The 16,261-nt window shown below is 44.5% G+C and overlaps 1 protein-coding gene across 2 annotated transcripts in view; it reads right to left on the bottom strand.

Moving 5' to 3' along the window:
* The window catches only part of DPYSL3 (dihydropyrimidinase like 3), a 123,997-nt gene that overhangs the window by 1,147 nt on the left and 106,589 nt on the right, over positions 1-16,261 (bottom strand). For both annotated transcript variants that reach the window (XM_003782064.3, XM_003782065.2), the window contains exons 7-13: positions 14,789-14,857; positions 11,753-11,873; positions 7,245-7,401; positions 5,982-6,123; positions 4,320-4,490; positions 2,894-3,073; positions 1,026-1,188 (exon numbers count right to left, since the gene is read on the bottom strand). In XM_003782064.3, coding sequence (XP_003782112.1) covers positions 1,026-1,188; positions 2,894-3,073; positions 4,320-4,490; positions 5,982-6,123; positions 7,245-7,401; positions 11,753-11,873; positions 14,789-14,857 — 1,003 coding nt within the window. The remainder of the gene's footprint in view (positions 1-1,025; positions 1,189-2,893; positions 3,074-4,319; positions 4,491-5,981; positions 6,124-7,244; positions 7,402-11,752; positions 11,874-14,788; positions 14,858-16,261) is intronic.

Raw genomic sequence — 16,261 nt, 5'->3', positions numbered from 1 at the left:
ACTGAAGCTCCGAGAAGTTAGGTAACTTGCACAGGGCCTGACAATTTAAAGTCGTTATAGTGGAGTCCCTCTGAGTACAGCACAAAAGGAAGGAAACATCAGTGTGTGTGCATCCATTCAGAAAGGAACCCTCAAAAGCTTAAGAATTAAGGAAGCCAGGGAGCAACAACAATTAAAAAATATGGCAAAAACCCTGACAAAAATTGCTGGGGCTTGCAAAACGTGACCTCTGGCAAAGATACCTCAAACTTTCAGCTCTTTTCTTTTGTCTTTTTTCTCCCATGTCCCCTTTTCCCTCTTTCTCCCTGTTTTCCTGTTTCTCCCATTCCTTACTCCTTTTCCACATCTGCTTTGATTTCCCGGTAAATACATCTTTCCATTAAATCTATCTTTCCTTTCTCATTCTCATCCGTCACATTTGAACTGTTCATTACAGGGACGCAAATCTACATTTACTTTTCCCTGTCTTAAGACTACTGGTTATGGAACAACTGGATCATTACTTTGTATTTGTATCAGAGAATTCTGAAAAAATAAGATTAAGGACATAGCTGACACATGGTAACTGTTCAATTAATGGTAGCAATTGTCAGCATTATTACTAGGGACGGGAGACTATAATAACGAAATCCTAGGTTAGAAGAAACTACTGCAATTTGAACCTAAAAATAATCTGAGTTATCTTTTAACCTGGGTCAAGAAAATACAAGATAATTGCATAGTTCTCATAGGTTAATGTACAAAATTACTATGAGGTCACAATGGAAATTAGTCCCCCATCCCACTCTTCATGCATGTGTGATCTCCAAGCAGAATTTGTCACCATTCAAACCTGATTTTTAGCCAAACTGTGCCTTCTCTTATTATCTCACCAGGACCTACTGCTAATTTAGCAAGCCTTCCTCTTGCCCTCTAACCTCTCTAAACAACGCCAGCACTGGGCTGAGCTCTCAGTATCACCCTCAAGCCTCAGAGAACTGATCTTCCCCAGACCCTCTCCTTTCTTTGCAGCTTACAGCACTCACCCGACAGGCTAAATCCGGACTGATGGAGATTCCTCACAGGCGGGTTCGGCCGAGTAGGAGAACCCCGGGCTGAGCCTGCGGGGGTTCCCCCTTTAGGGGTGGTGGTCAGGTCAAACACAGGTCCATCATACATGCCCCTCGGGACGGCATGCAGGTCTGCCATCTGCAGCCAGAGAAGAGTGAGTCACCATTCATTCATTCGTTCACTCAACAACTTAGGGTCTGTTCTAAGTAGCAAAAATACATCAGTAAATAAAGTATGTGTAGTAGGAGCCATGAAATAATAGTAATAATAATAATGAGAGATGTAGTACAAAATAAATGAAGGGGGTGTGTTGTGATAGGGTGACAGTGGAGGTGGTCAGGGAGGGCCCCTCTAAATAGATGAGCTTCGATCAAAAGGATCAAAGGACTCTGTCATGGGTCCTTTGTGGGCTATGGGATGGGGCAGACCAGGGGGATGCAGAGGAGTGGTGTTGAGTACAGCACCACCAGCAGAGGGACATGCAGAGAACACAAGGGGGAAACGGTTACAAGGAGAACAGCATACAGCGGGCAACACTGTATGGGTAGCAGTCTGAGATGAGGCCTTAACTGGCAGGACGGGTCACATGGGGGCTCCACTCTCACACTCTTTAGCACAGATCAGGGTGGGCAGTCCTGGAAATGAGTTGCCTATGGTCTGACCCACTGACCTCTGGCTGTGAACTTGCCCTGGGACTGTGGAGCCAGCCAGCAGTATCAATGGGCCATGCTCTGCTAGGCCTTGTGCCAGGCATTGGAGTTTATGGTTAAAGGAAACATGATACCTCCAGCAAAGGGGCTTGGGGGTCTATATTAAGACCCTTAAGAGAAACACTGCAAGACCACCCAAGGCAGCAGCAGCTGGCCAGCACACAACCTTCGCCCATTTCTTTTCTGCCAGGTGCGCCCGGCCCCACAGGATAGATCATCATAGTCAGGGTCCCTGGAAGTCCTGCCACGGAGCCTGCTCTGTTAGTGATGCAGGGGCGAGCACAGACGCAAAGCTCATCAGATCTGCAGATGCTAATGGTTCTGGGGGGGAGATGACTGCATCTGTACTCCCCAAACCAACTAACTCCAGACCCTCAACATTTCTTTGGGTGCAGAATCTAAGACACAGTAATAGAAACAGAGTTGATACTCAGAAGGTGTGAGTTTCACCCTCTTCTCTATTAGGCCCAAACTGGAGTGTGGGGCTAAATTCCACAATCCCAGGGCTGGTCTAGCCTTGCTTTGTGGAGCACAGCACAGATATATAAAGGTGACCTGGAGACTGGTGAGGAGAGGAGAGAAAAGATGGAGAGTTAGTTCTGGGCCTCCCCCTCTAAATCAACTAGAACTACCTTGTTTTATATACATATACACACACACGTGTGTGTTATAGAGAGAGGTAGGTACATATATAAAAACACAAGATTTTATCTGAACCACAGTAGCTACAAGTTGTGCGTGTCCCAGGAGAGCCACACTGGACGGTATGGGACAAGGATGAGTGGGTATGGACTCCTGGTCCTCATCTTAGGCTTTTAGGAGTAACTTATTTAAAATAAAATACTGGCTTTATTTTAAATTATTCATATTTTAAATTATCTTAAATAAAAGCACTATAAAAATGTGGGGGAAATCATTTGGGGGAAAGAAAAAGCTTTCTTTGGCCAAAGTTTTCAACTTCACCCTTAATAGTACAATATGTCTGGGCAGTTGTTCTTAGGGACAAAATTGTCAGTTTCTTTGTGAGGGTCTAGAGAACACAGTTCCCCACCCCCATCCCACCCATCTCATGTCCCTGAGCCTAAATGGGACACAAAGCCCTTGCCCCAGCTCTGGGCTCCCCTATGTCATACCTTCCTCCGGGCTTTAATACGCTTGTAGACGTGGTCGGAGAAGGGGCTGCAGGGGATGAAGCGGCCGGCCCCCTGGGTCACGTGCAGGTTGCCGTCTTCCAGCATGATCTTGCCCTGGCAGATGACAACCAGAGGAGCCCCACGCAGCTCCATCCCTTCAAAGATGTTATACTCGGCAGCCTGGAAACGGGGTGAGGGGGCAAAGCCAGGGCAGGGGTACAGAAAGGGGAGAAAGAGGAATGTGGTTACCTTCTGTGTTTGGAACCCTGCCCTTAGTGTCGCTAGAGGCTGATTTGCCAGGTAAGCCAGGAAAAGCTCAGCAGGTGTCTGCAAGCTTTCAGTGGCATAAGGCACCAAAGGACAGATGCTCGCTAAGTAGAGACTGAACTTTCTAGCAAAAAGAAGTGTCCAGTCTTTATTAAGGCCTTCACGTGGGAGTTAGTTTTTGTCACTAGAAGTGTCCTAGAGAAGGTGGATAACTACCAGGGATGCTGTATGTGGCAGCCTTATATTGAGTGAGTAGGTAGAGGGGTTATGTAGCCTTTAGGTTCCTACCAGCTTGAGATTAAATAATGTGACATGACACGATGTCTACACCAAGGACAGTAGCACCAAAAATGACCTTTCTCACTGCCTCCTTCAGTTACTCGACAAGTGAGAGGCATTACTGCAGAGAGGCTAAAAGCATCAGTTTTAGTCACGTTGCCTGGGTTTGAATGCTTAAATTATTTAATTTCTCTGTACCTCCATCTATAAAACAGAGATAACAATAGCACCCACCTGCAGAAGATTGTGATGAAGATTCAGTGAATTAAAAGCATACTGCCTGAAACATAAGTGCTTTAAAAATACTACTTTTACTAATAAGTATTAAGCCTATTTTTGTTAGATCTTGGGCTGTAATTATGATCTTCCACTTGAAACTGCTTATGAGGAAGTCATCCATGCTGTTTACCAGTTGTTTCCCATTCCTTCTCCTTCCAAGCAGAAGGTAACATTGTGTTTCCTGCATTCTTGAAGTTAGGTACAGCCATGGGGCTGCTTTGAACAGTGCGATGTGAGAGGAAGTGACAGATGCCACTTCCGGGGGGGAAGCTTTTAGACTGGCGCACCATTCACCATGCCCCGCTCCCTGCCATAATAATCACAGAAGCAAGCGTGGAGAGGCTGGACAGGGAACCTCTACCAGCCTCTGTGCCTGAGAGATTAGGATGGGCAGAGCCCCTCTGCTGACCCCTTGCCTTGAGAAGCAGCAGTGAGAATCACAGTTGAGGTTTTAAGCCACTGAGATTTGGGGATGGACTGTTGTCACAACTGGTCCTAGTCTGACTACCCTGGTATACCACATAAACACATTTCTCCTGGCCAAGTTCCTTCCGTGCATTCTCTATTCATTCCACTCCACTTCCAGGAGGACAAGCCTTACAGACTGGTGGTTCTTGGCAGAGACGATCTTCACAGCATCTGGATCCCAGATGACCAGGTCGCTGTCAGAACCCACAGATATTCTGCCCTTGCGGGGATACAGGTTGAAGATCTTGGCAGCATTTGTGCTTGTCACAGCCACAAACTGGTTCTCATCCATTTTCCCTGTGGCCTATTGAAATACAAGAAATTATATCTGTATCTATAGCTATGTATCTATCTAAATTACATATATTAATGCAGGACTTCTGAGCTTAGAGGAAGATGACCACAAAGGCCCCGAAATACAAAGGGGAGCCTTTGCGGTGGTGAGCCCAGAACCTCATCTAGCAACCTTGGAAATCAGCTGGGCTGGCCTGACCACTCAGGCAAAATGGTCAAACGCACAGTTAACATAGAAGTTACTAGTCCTGAAGAACACACTGTTTAATGGCTATGTATATACATTTACTTATTTGCCCTTCCTAATTTTACACTTCATCTTAGCCAAAAGGCTGAGAGAGAAGCGATGCCCTGCCTAATTCTCAAAAGGATTATAGAAGATTCACAGTGAAAACAAATGTGATTATGATCCCACCCATTAGATATGCGTTTCTATTTCCATGTACATAGAATAAATAAGAAAGAACTCAGCCAGATGATAACAGTGCTTTCCCTGGGTTGTGAAATTGTGAGATATTTTTGTTTTCTTTCATGTGAGCTTCCTGGGAACCAAGAAGAGAAACTTGGTAGATTACACCGTGTAAATAAATGAGGCATTAGTTCACAGACATTCTATGTGGCTTTCAGAAGAATGTCTTTACTGTTTTTAAAATAAAACATAAGAGAGTAATCAACTTAATAATGGTTAAGTATTAACTTTACTAATATCTCCGGGAGAGTCTCTGCATGGCTCTTTCTTTTGTTAGCCCTCCCTTGTGATGTGAGCAAGGAAAATAAAATCAGGCCACCTGGCAAGAAGACATTGATAGATAATCATTTGCACAGTCTGGATGACCACATGGCCTCACTACAGGGCAACCATGATAAGCAGATGACTTTAGGCACAGACTCATTGCTTATCACGTCAAAGGGTTATATTCTGCCCTTTCAAGAGAAGTCATGAGACACTCAAAACAAAGAGAACTGATTCAGGCTTGGCGCCCGTAGCTCAGTGGTTAGGGCGCAGGCCACATACACCGGAGCTGGTGGTTCGAACCTGGCCCAGACCAGCTAAACAACAATGACAACTGCAACAAAAAAATAGTCAGGCATTATGGTGGGTGCCTGTCATCCCAACTACTTGGGAGCTGTGATGCTATAGCACTCTACCAAGTCACAGTGAGACTCTGTGAAAAAAAAAAAAAAGAAAAAAAAAAGAAAAGAATTGATTCACTATTTTAAGTACACATCAATTAAAACAATCAGATAACAGAGTTATAGGTATGGTTCCTAGTCCTTAACAATCTAGATGAGGGGATCCCCTCCATCCTAGACCTCATGATTCATCACTCTAGGAAAAAATTCTCAAACCACCTGGGCCACCTGGATCCAGAGATATCTCAGCAGGCCTGAGGTTTCCTGGCACCCCCTGGAGTGGCATGGAGGCGGCATCACCAGCTTGGTTTGTGGCAAGAGGCTCTGGTCTGGCCCTGGCCACCCTCCCATGACCTAGGTGACTTACCACAGCCTTGTCCCAGATGACAGACATTCTCTCTTCCACACCGTTGGTGCCCTCGGGAATGGCTGTGAAGTTGTCCTTCCCAATTGCTTTCTGGGCAGTGCTGAAGGTGCAGTGGGCACTTCCAGACAGCTGTAGGTCCCCACTGGCAAAGGGGAAAAGCCCCACGTGAACAGGAGAAATGGCTGGGGCTCTTCAGGGGCTCAGAATCGAGCGTCCACTGTGAGGGTTTGGACTCTGACTACTTGAGTTCAGAACCCCTCCTCTATCTCTTACTAGCTGTGTGAACTTAATATGGGTTTCTTCCTTCCCTGGGCTCAGTTAGCTGATCTGGAAAGTGAGGGGTGTGGGATCAGATCATCTCTTTTGTCGCAAAACAAAAAAGGGCTCCAAGGAGCGATGATATGATCCCATGTATCCATAGAGGGTGACGACAAATGAGGTTCCCTATAATTTTCATTTATTCATGTTTTTCTTTTTGTTTTTAATTACTAAGGGTACATAATACCTGTATATATGTATGGGATACATGTGATGTTTTGATACTGGCATGGAATACGCAGTGACCAAATTTGGGTAATTGGGGGAATCCAGCTCCTCAAGCATTTATCATCTATTAGGAACATCTAATCCTACTCCATTAGTCATTTCTAAAACATACAATAAATTACTGTTAACTACAGTCAATCTATTGTGCTATGAATACTAATTCCTATTCACCCTATCTAAATGTGTTTTCCACCCACTAACCCCTGGGGGTTAATGCTTTATGCCCCACGGGTCTCTCTACCCTTCCAGACTCTGGCAACCATCATGCTATGCTCCATCTCCATGAGAGCCTGAATGTGCCCGACCTTGTCCTTGTCATTTTGATTGTGTCATCATGATCAGCTATTTGAACTCTCTGATCCTCAGTTGCTTCATCTACAAAATGGTGGCAAGTGACTCACCCATCAAGTTATTCTGAGGAACAAATGGGAATAAGCACGTAGTCTCACCACAGAGCTTCGCACATAAAGAAGTGGCTATTATCATTCTTACTATTACTGTAGTATTTTTGCTTAACACGTGATAGGGTTATTGTAGTGTTTTTGCTTAACGTGTGATGGGGAAGAGCCTGTTTTCTGTGCTCAAGACTGGAGAATTCTCTGTGCTTTTCCCACTGCAGACTCCAGTTGAGCTGACGGATGGAACTGCTCCAGTCCCCACCCAGCTGGTCTCAAGATGCTTCTACACAACACCTGTGCTCTGCCTTCCTGCACCAACCTGGCCAGCAGGGAGTTGATGTAGTCTGGAGTGGTCGGGTCAGGACTCAGAGGTGGGGATGTCACAAATGCAGCTGCCTTGGCCCAGTTCTTGCTCCAGTAATGGGTTCCATCTATGCCAAGGCTGGCAGTTATGGGCTCACCAAAGACCACGTTTCCTGGAAGGGGGAAGGAAATAGGCAAGAAGTTCGCACAGAGTATGTGCTGCCCTGGGGCTGGCATGTTTAATTATAGCTCCTAAGCCTACCAGGCTGTGCTTTGGAGCCAGACAGATCTGGGTTCAAGTCCTTATTTCTCCCTTTTCTGAGCTTCTGCTTTTCTATCTGCTAAATGTGAACAATTTTGTAGTCCTTTGATTGGAAGAAGCCATTAATTATAAGATGCAGCATCAAGTGACGATTTGAGGCAAATTAAAATTTGAGGCAAAAAATAAAATAAATACATTGATTTTAAGGTTCATCCTAATTTTAGAATATTAAATGTGAAATAGACATATCCTAGAATTAATGAAACAAGATGACATCTACTTCTCAGACTTATGAAAATGAGGTTTTGTCGTATGTGAAGGGTCTGGCACACAGTAGATGCTCCATCAGCACTGACTTCTCCACCGCCTACTCCTTCCCATTGTACAATCCCAAACCCCTCGAATGGGCCCCCATCACTGGGAATTCTAGATCTTCCCATTACGCTTTTTTACAAAGTAAAATCTCTGCCTGTGGATCAGAGATTCTTATGATTTTCTTTTTTATTGTTTGTTCCTCCCTAAATAAAGCAAGAAATACATCCTAATCCACGTCAAATTTTGTATCAAGACTCTGAGGCTAAACTGCCCAAACCATGGAGAAGGGAAGAATATTGAAAAATAATGCTGATATAAGTTTTTGTTAAGCTTCTTCAAGAAGAATGGATAAAGTCAGGGGTGGTGGCTGTAATCCTAACACTTTGGGAGGCCAAGGTAGAAGGGTTGCTTGAGGCCAGGAGTCCAAGACTAGCCTGAGCAACAAAGCAAGATTTGGTCTTTACAAAAAAAAAAAAAAATAAAAAAATAAAAGAAGAAATAGAGCTAATGAGAGAGAAGGCAAACACTGTCTCATAGAAAGATAGTTGATACCAAGTTTCTCTATGCCAGAATCTTCAGCCACGCTGCCTTTATAGCCCTGAGCTTCTTTAACTTTGGTCCCCCATCTTCCATAGTCAAAGTTCCCCATGAGGTCACCCTGTATGGTCAAGATTATAAATAGGTTTTGCCTTATTTCAACCCCAATCAACTAATAATAGTTATCTAGAATTCTGCGTAGGGAAGAATTCTTTTTTTGGTGGGGGGGACAGAGTCTCACTCTATGACCTGGGTAGAGTGCCATGGCCTCCTAGCTCATAGCAACCTCAAACTTTAAGGCTTAGACAATCTCCTTGTCTCGGGCTCCTGAGTAGCTGGATTGCAGGTGTCTATCACAATCCCCAAATAGTTTTTCTATTTTTAGTAGAGACGGGTTCTTGCTTTTGCTCAGGCTTTTCTTGAACTCCTGAGCTCAGGCAATCCACCCACTTCAGCCTCCCAGAGTGAGTGCTAGGAATATAGGTGTGAGCCACCACACCCAGCCTAGGGAAAAGTTCTAATAATCCTTTTCATCTGATGAGAAAAGAATCATGACTGACTGGTAGTGTCTGCCAGGGGCAAAAGAAGGATGCAATGGCCAATGACTGACCATATGACAGCCCTGCTTTTTGGAGTGGCAGTAAAACAGATCCACACATAACTATGAGAATTTCCAGGGCTCTCCAAAAATACTTATCAAACTAAAGCACACAGGACCACAAAGAAGTGAAGAAATTAAAGCCACAACGAGCACTCAACTACTACTTAGAGAAATATAACCTTAAAAGTAGAACTCTTCCTCTGGACTATCTTTAGCATGGAAAAAGAGAATAAGCAAAAACTGTAATTAAATCTAGATTTGAATACTAGCTCTCCCAGCTAGAGCTCCTGGACAAGTTGTGATTCAATTTTTTTTTAATCTGAAAAAGGGCAATGGCCAGGCTCGGTAGCTCATGCCTTTAATCCCAATATGTTGGGAGGCCAAGGCGAGAGGATCACTTGAGGCCAGGATTTCAAGACCAGCTTGAGCAACAGCAAGACCTCATCTCTAGTGAAAATAGAAAAATTAGCCAGGCAAGGTGGCGGGCACCTGTAGTCACAGCTACTTGGGAGGTTGAAGCAGGAGGATTGCTCGAGCCCAGGAGTTTGAGGTTGCTGTGAGCTCTGCTGATGCCGTTGCACTCTAGCCCAGATGACAGAGGAAGACTGTCTCAAAAAACCAAAAAATGTAATGAATTAAAAAAATTTAAAAGGGTAATGATAATGCCTATTCCTCAGAGTTCTTTGAAAATTCTACATAGTGAAAAAACTGAAGTATTTATCTTAGACCTGGGGACATAGCCAGTCCTCATTAAATTATAGCTCCCTAATCTAGTAAAACTTGTGTAAATTTACCACCCAAGGGACTGTAACAAATTGGCTAACATACTGAGGTGGTCAATGTAAGGATCTTGTATTGGGTAGATGTAGTTCATGTCCAGGCTATGAAAACTGATCAACATAAGGGGATGGTCCGTGGAGAGAGCTGGCCATCTATGGGGGTTCTAGTGTATTAATTCTGAGCAGCTGTACTGTTGAGGAGTCCTGCTGATTGGTGATTAAACACTTTGAGATTTAAACAATATCCTAGTAGGGAAGGAAAAGCAAACACTGCCATGCTTTGTCTTCCTCCTTGGAATGCTGTGGATTCTTTCCCTGGGAATGACAGTCCATGAGTTGTTTACTGGCTTCAATCTCAGCAGCCAGTTTTTCATCACTGAAATAATGCTTCCCTTCCACTCTGGAGACACAGCTGTGCTAGTTCTCCTTGCCAGAGAATCATGAGCCAATAGGCTGAGGGTGAGGCATTTTTCTCCCTGAAGTTCAAAATAAGACCAAGATATTACTAAAACTAGGGGTCCCCAGGTTTCCTGAGAATGGGTCCCTCAGCAGAAGGCATGAGAGGGTAGTGGGTAGCCATGAGCATAGGTATGTGTGGTGGGTGGGAGTCCGTATTCACTTTGGTTTTTTTTTATTTTGCCTTTCTTCAAGAATGTGCTGCTTTCCTGGTTCTCACCCAATTACTTATACCCAGTGAACAACCAAGCTGTGCCAGTTGAGACAGTTAAAAACACAGAGAAAACAGCAGGCTTACTGTAACCATGGTATAAAGTCAAGATGTCCCAGAATTTGTAGCTAGAGAGATTGTCTGGACAATTCAGAAGATTATCATCCTAGAAGGAAAGGGCTGCACTTGGCTAGAAGGCCAGCCAGCTGAACACTCAGCCGTTGGTGTTAGCTGGAACTATTTTTAGCTGTCCTGGTCACTCACACGTGGAGCTTTACAGACTGGTTTGGTAGATGAATCACTCGTCTTGGGTCTTTTTTACTACCAGAATGGCTAGTGGCATGCAGAGTTGGTGATCATGTAACCAGCCTGGTACATCCCTGCTCACAACTCAACACAGACCCCCTACGTCTCCAGTTTCTCAACCACACTCTGATCATTTATCCAACCTCCCTACTGAGGACAAAAACCAAAAACAGAAAAGAATACATTTTAAGCACAAGTCAAGCAAAAAAAGCCCAAGTTAACAGCAGTGGAGAAAAGTAGCAGAAATGTCAGAAGGCAGAGGAGACAGACCCATGTCACACTGGCCGTAACAGATGTGCTTTGGAGATCCATGCCACTCCTTCTTTAAAATAACTTGTGCTAGTCTGTGTGGCTCAGGGGGAACGACTCTGTCCCTGTATTCTATCCTCGGTCCTATCTAGATTACGCCATCCCAAGGCAGCGATGGGTTCAGGGATGAGCATGTAACCCAAGGCAGGATGCTCCCAGTGCTCCTGGGGACTGCTGCATGAGCTGTTGGGAAAGAGCTATTCTGCTTCCCCACTGTTTCCTCCACAAAAAGGGAGGACACCTGGCACCTTCTGGCATCTGTTCATATCACTGTTCATATTAAACGTGAAGCCAACAGAGAGGAAAGATAGCCAAGAAAGCAGTAAGACTCAGAGAGCCCCAATGCCACTGTCAAAGCCCATCCCTCTCCCCGTGCCTGAACCACCGACAGCCAATCATGTACTTCGGTATGTTTAAGCCAGCTGAGGCTGGATCTCTGACTTCTGCACCTGACATAACCCTAATGAATATGTCCATGTGTAAAGCTCTGATCATGTCAAAAGGAGGCAGGAAAGAGGCACCAAAACTAAGAAGTTCTGGTCAAGTTATGACACCTTGGGCAAATCATCCAACCTTGAGCCTCAGCTTACTTCTGTGCCATGGGAGAGAAACCCCAGGATCTTTCCATCTACCTAGGATGATGAGAGGACCTTCCTACGGTGAGCAAAGCAGGCAGAGTTTAGGGCAACAGAGAAGGAAGGAGCCACATAGTACAGAGGGGTGCTGAGATCTTCGGCGCACAAGTCACCTTTTTTCCTGGCTTGCGAGATGAGGTCAGCCGCACTCTTACTCATGACCTTCGTGATGTAGAGAGGACAATTGGTTTGGCTGGCAATGGTGATGGCACGGAACACAGCCTCAGCTTCCAGCTGCAAAAAAAAAAAAAAATAAAAAGGCCCCAGGAGTCAACATGAGCGTCTCAAACTTGCTACTCCTCCTCCTCCTCCACAAACCAGGAGACTGCAGCGCTGCAGGGGACTGAGGAAGATCTAGGATCAGACAGCTTGGATCCTCATTTCAGCTCTGCCACTTCCTAGCTGCCTCACCTTAGCCCCGCTGCACCTCCATGCCTCACCAGTAAACTGGAGACAGAAAAGTACAGCTGTCTGAGAGCAATGCCAGGACCAGAGAATCTACTCAATGTTAGGGAAGTTTTTCCTGAACCTATAGTCTCCTCTCCCTATGGTTACGACCAAGGCTACATCTTGGTGGAGGCCTTTGCTCCCCAGTCTTCTCAGGGCAGATTCAGAAAGCACAATCACAATGCTTTATGCCTAAAATAACCAGTTTAGGCATTTAGGCATCAGGTTCTCCAAGTCCTTTCTTGAGGCAATAGACAGTCAGCAAAGGATTAATTCTCGGAGGCATTTCTTCTAAAAAATAATTCCCAGACTTCTCAACACAAAGACTTCTTTGATCCTGTCATCCCACCCAAATAAAGAATTCATGTTTTCAAATATGCTAACTAACCAGTTACATTTATTAAATAAGAAGTTGTCCCTTATTTTATTAACAAAGCAGGGTCTGAGAGCTCAGGCTCTCTCAGATGTCCTGAGTCTGAGTCCCGCTTCCAGCATTTACAAGCTGGGTGACCTCAGGCACATTACACGACCTCTTGTCTGTAAAGTAGGGCTAAGAATAGGACCTAACACCTCAGGCTGCTATGAGGATTAACTGAGTTAATCCTGGTAAAGCAATTAGCCCGTTTCTGGGACAAGGAAGGTATTCCTTGAAAGGAGGCTCTAGGTCTTACTGTTGATCACAGTTTCCAATCAGTTCAGACCCTCTGTTCCCAGAGCAGAGACACTAGCATTTTTCCATTTAATTGGCAACAGTTTCTTTTGATTTGGGTTAGTCTATAGAGCCCAACACTTTAATAAATACCTAAAATAGCTTGCAGATGTCCAATGGTTGTACAAATGTAAACTAGTTTCTGCTCACGAGGGTGTGGTTCAGAAGACAGACTCTAAGCCTCGGTCAGCCGACCTGGCATACCCTAAGCTGCACTCTGTTCCATGAGGACAAAGCCCTGGAGCTCAAGCAGACACCATCCTGAAGTACCGAGACCTCTGTACTCTGGAACAGCCATCTCTGTGCCTCAGTCCCAGCTCTCTGAACAGCATCACTTGCGAGGGTATGTGGTATGCTCTGCACTGGACAGCGGCCAGCTGCTCCTGTGCTCACTCCTCTCCCTTCACACCCATGCTGACCACTTCAGGTCCTCCCCTGGGACCTCTGTCCTGGTCCCTTTGATCCCCCTCCACCCCCCACACTGCAGGTTTCTAAGCACTTTGACAACATGACTATCTTTGGAAGGTTACATCACCCTCCAACTTCACCCAAAAGGACTTCCAGGGCTATAGAGGCTTGTGGCTGAGAGGCTTTTTTACTAAAAAGGAGACAGGAACAGGGAGGAGGGTGGGGTGGTATGGTTAAGAGGAGGTTGAAAAAACAAACCAAGGAACAAAAATAGACTTTGCTCTGAAATCCCCTGGCTGCTGCTGGAAATCCGTCTTGCCAGCACATCCTTACAGTGACCAGCATTTAAGAAAAGTTCGACTAACGGTGTTGATCATCCTGTCCTGTTCACACTGGGTAAACAATCTTCCAGTCTTTCAAAGTGGTGGGCCAGTGGCTTAACTTCTCTAAGCTTCAGTTTCTTTACCTGCACAACAATGTCAACTATCCATGTGCCAGCCAGGATAACTGAGATATGCATGTAATTAGCACAGTACTAAGTCGAAGCATGTCATAGAAGGAATCTGGTATCATTAAATAGACAGACTTTTTAGGAATGCTGTGTGTGACTGGATCCCCAATCACAAAATTATAAAACAATCCTTTTACCATAAGGACACGTGCACTAGACTTGTTTATTGGAGCTCAATTTACAAGTGCCAAAATGTGGAAAACAGCCTAAATGCCCACCAACCCATGAAGGGATTAACAAGCTGTGGTATACGTATACCATGGAATACTATTCAGCCACTAAAAAAGATGGAGACTTTATATCTTTTGTATTAATTAACCTGGATGGAAGTGGAACACATTCTTCTTAGTAAAGCATCGTAAGAATGGAGAAGCAAGAATCCTATGTACTCAATTCTGATATGAAGACAATTAAGGACCTAATACATGGTGTGGGGGGTGAGGGATAGGGAGAGAAGAACAAGAGAAGGAGGGAAGGGGTGGGGAGGTCACCGCATGTGGTGCACCTTTTGGAGGAGGGACACAATTATAAGAGGTTCTTTATCTAACAAATGCAATCAATGTAACCCAGTTATTTGTATCCTCAATGAATCCCCAACAATAAAAAACAAAAAAGGAAAGAAAGGAGTAAGTGGAAAGGTCTCCAAGATTCACACTGATTAGAAATGTAACACTCCCACTGAATAGCTGTGAAGGACGCTAATTTGTGTTATCTTTAGAGAGATTAGGGGACAGAAGTGAGCATCTCCCTTACATTCCTTTCTGATTTTCTCAGGGCTCTTGAGCTAGGGTCAGTCAGAAGAGGTCTTTCAAAGAAATGTCCCAATTCTGCTATCTGGTGTAGTGAGGTTCTCACCACCTTTCAGCAATGTGCATTCCTGTGTTGCGTGTGCACATGGCTCAGGATAGTTGGCCAAAGACTAAGACTCCAGATGGAGAATGAGCAGCAGGTCATAGCAAGGCCATGGGAACTGTGAAGAGAGGAGGCCCTCAGAAGCTGCTGTGAAGAACTGCGTCCTCACTGCTCCTGCCTCTCTCTCCCTACCCACTCTCCACCTACACCCCTGCAACCTACCTCCTCTGGTCTGCTCAGTACATGGCCTTCTGGGCCAGTTATCCCCATTTCCAACATCCGGGTTTGCTCCTAGAATGAGAAAAGAATAGAAACAGTCCTTAGATAAGCTCAACAGAGACTTGGAAAAATTATACTAGCATGTTTTGATCTAAAGATGTACTCAAGGGAAAGAAAAGAATAAAAATGCCATATGTTAGACAAATGGATTAATTCTATATCTGGAGTTGCAATATAGGGTAGTTTTAACAAAAAGGTGGAGAAGAGCAATTAAGGGTGGGTTGCTTTTATGAAAAAGGAAGATAGTTTGTTAGGCTACACATTTTTTGTCTACATTACTCTTCAAAAATCACACCAGGTGCTTAGTCTTCATCTCTCTCAGACCCAGCTACTTCTGAAAGTATATTTGTATAACTCATTTCTTTATTCACGCATGCACTTTAAACTCATTCATTCTGCAAAATGTACTGAGTATCTGCTTCATGCTAGGCTCTGGGGTTAGCACTCAAATTAAAGCAATGGGGTCCCTGACCTCATGGAACATAGGGTTTAGTGCTGTGTTTCCTAACGTGTGGGCTGCCCACCACTTACATCAGCATCACCTGAGTTGATCTGTAGTAATACAGATTTATGGCCCCATCCTAGCAATCTATATTATAATAAATATCTTGGAGAATTTTATTAAATCTTTGGCTTAAATGGATGGACTCAGAATTTAACCAGACAAAGAATGTTTGTAAATAGCATTACCTAAGGTGTTGTTTTGATCAAATTCTACCTAACCAAGTTGTGGACAGAAATCCCTGTCCCTTGTGGCTGATAGCTAAACTCCTCCGGTTCTGGGCAGCTTTCTGGAAGAAGCAGGTGGCTGGGTGGTGAACATAAATATGCACTAATTGGAATTGGCAGAAATCCAATCCAATCCCTCTCTGCAGATTTCCTGGCTTTCACTCTCAAATTACCGTGAACCTCAGCACTGGCAAGGCTGGCCCAGTGGCCCGGGAGTATGTGTGTAATATGGGAGATGCAGGTGAGACGGTGAACAGAACAAAGCCTTGTCTCACTTTGAAACTAGGAGGTGTTCTGAAAGGAAAGGATTCTTGCCACCTAGAAAAGAAGAACCTTTTGGGTTTTGTTCTGAAAACAAATTTCTAAAAGAGTAGGAAGGAAAATATACCTATATAAACAATGACTATCTCCAGCTCCACAGAATAAGAAAAAGTCAGAGGTTGAAGTTTTCAGCATAGCCCCCCTACTTTTCATTCTCACCCTCTCACTTTTTGAAACTTGAACTGAATTCCATTTCTTCCAAACCCTAGTGAGTTCCCACTCTAAACTGCCTCAGGTCACTCAAGTGTTAAGGTCGCCAACTAAAATACCTTCGGTCTTATACACATGACACTTCCAATTCTGTCTTGTTCAAGTGTGCCAGGATAATGCACAGGATGAAGTTAGCTCAAGCAGTGGGTTTCCAAA

The sequence above is a fragment of the Otolemur garnettii genome, unplaced genomic scaffold (genome assembly GCF_000181295.1).
Source record: "Otolemur garnettii isolate 467f Iridium unplaced genomic scaffold, OtoGar3 scaffold00003, whole genome shotgun sequence".
In the NCBI taxonomy this organism is placed as follows: Eukaryota; Metazoa; Chordata; class Mammalia; order Primates; family Galagidae; genus Otolemur; species Otolemur garnettii.
Note: the sequence above shows the minus strand (reverse complement) of the source record. Positions and strands in the feature narration are given on the sequence as shown.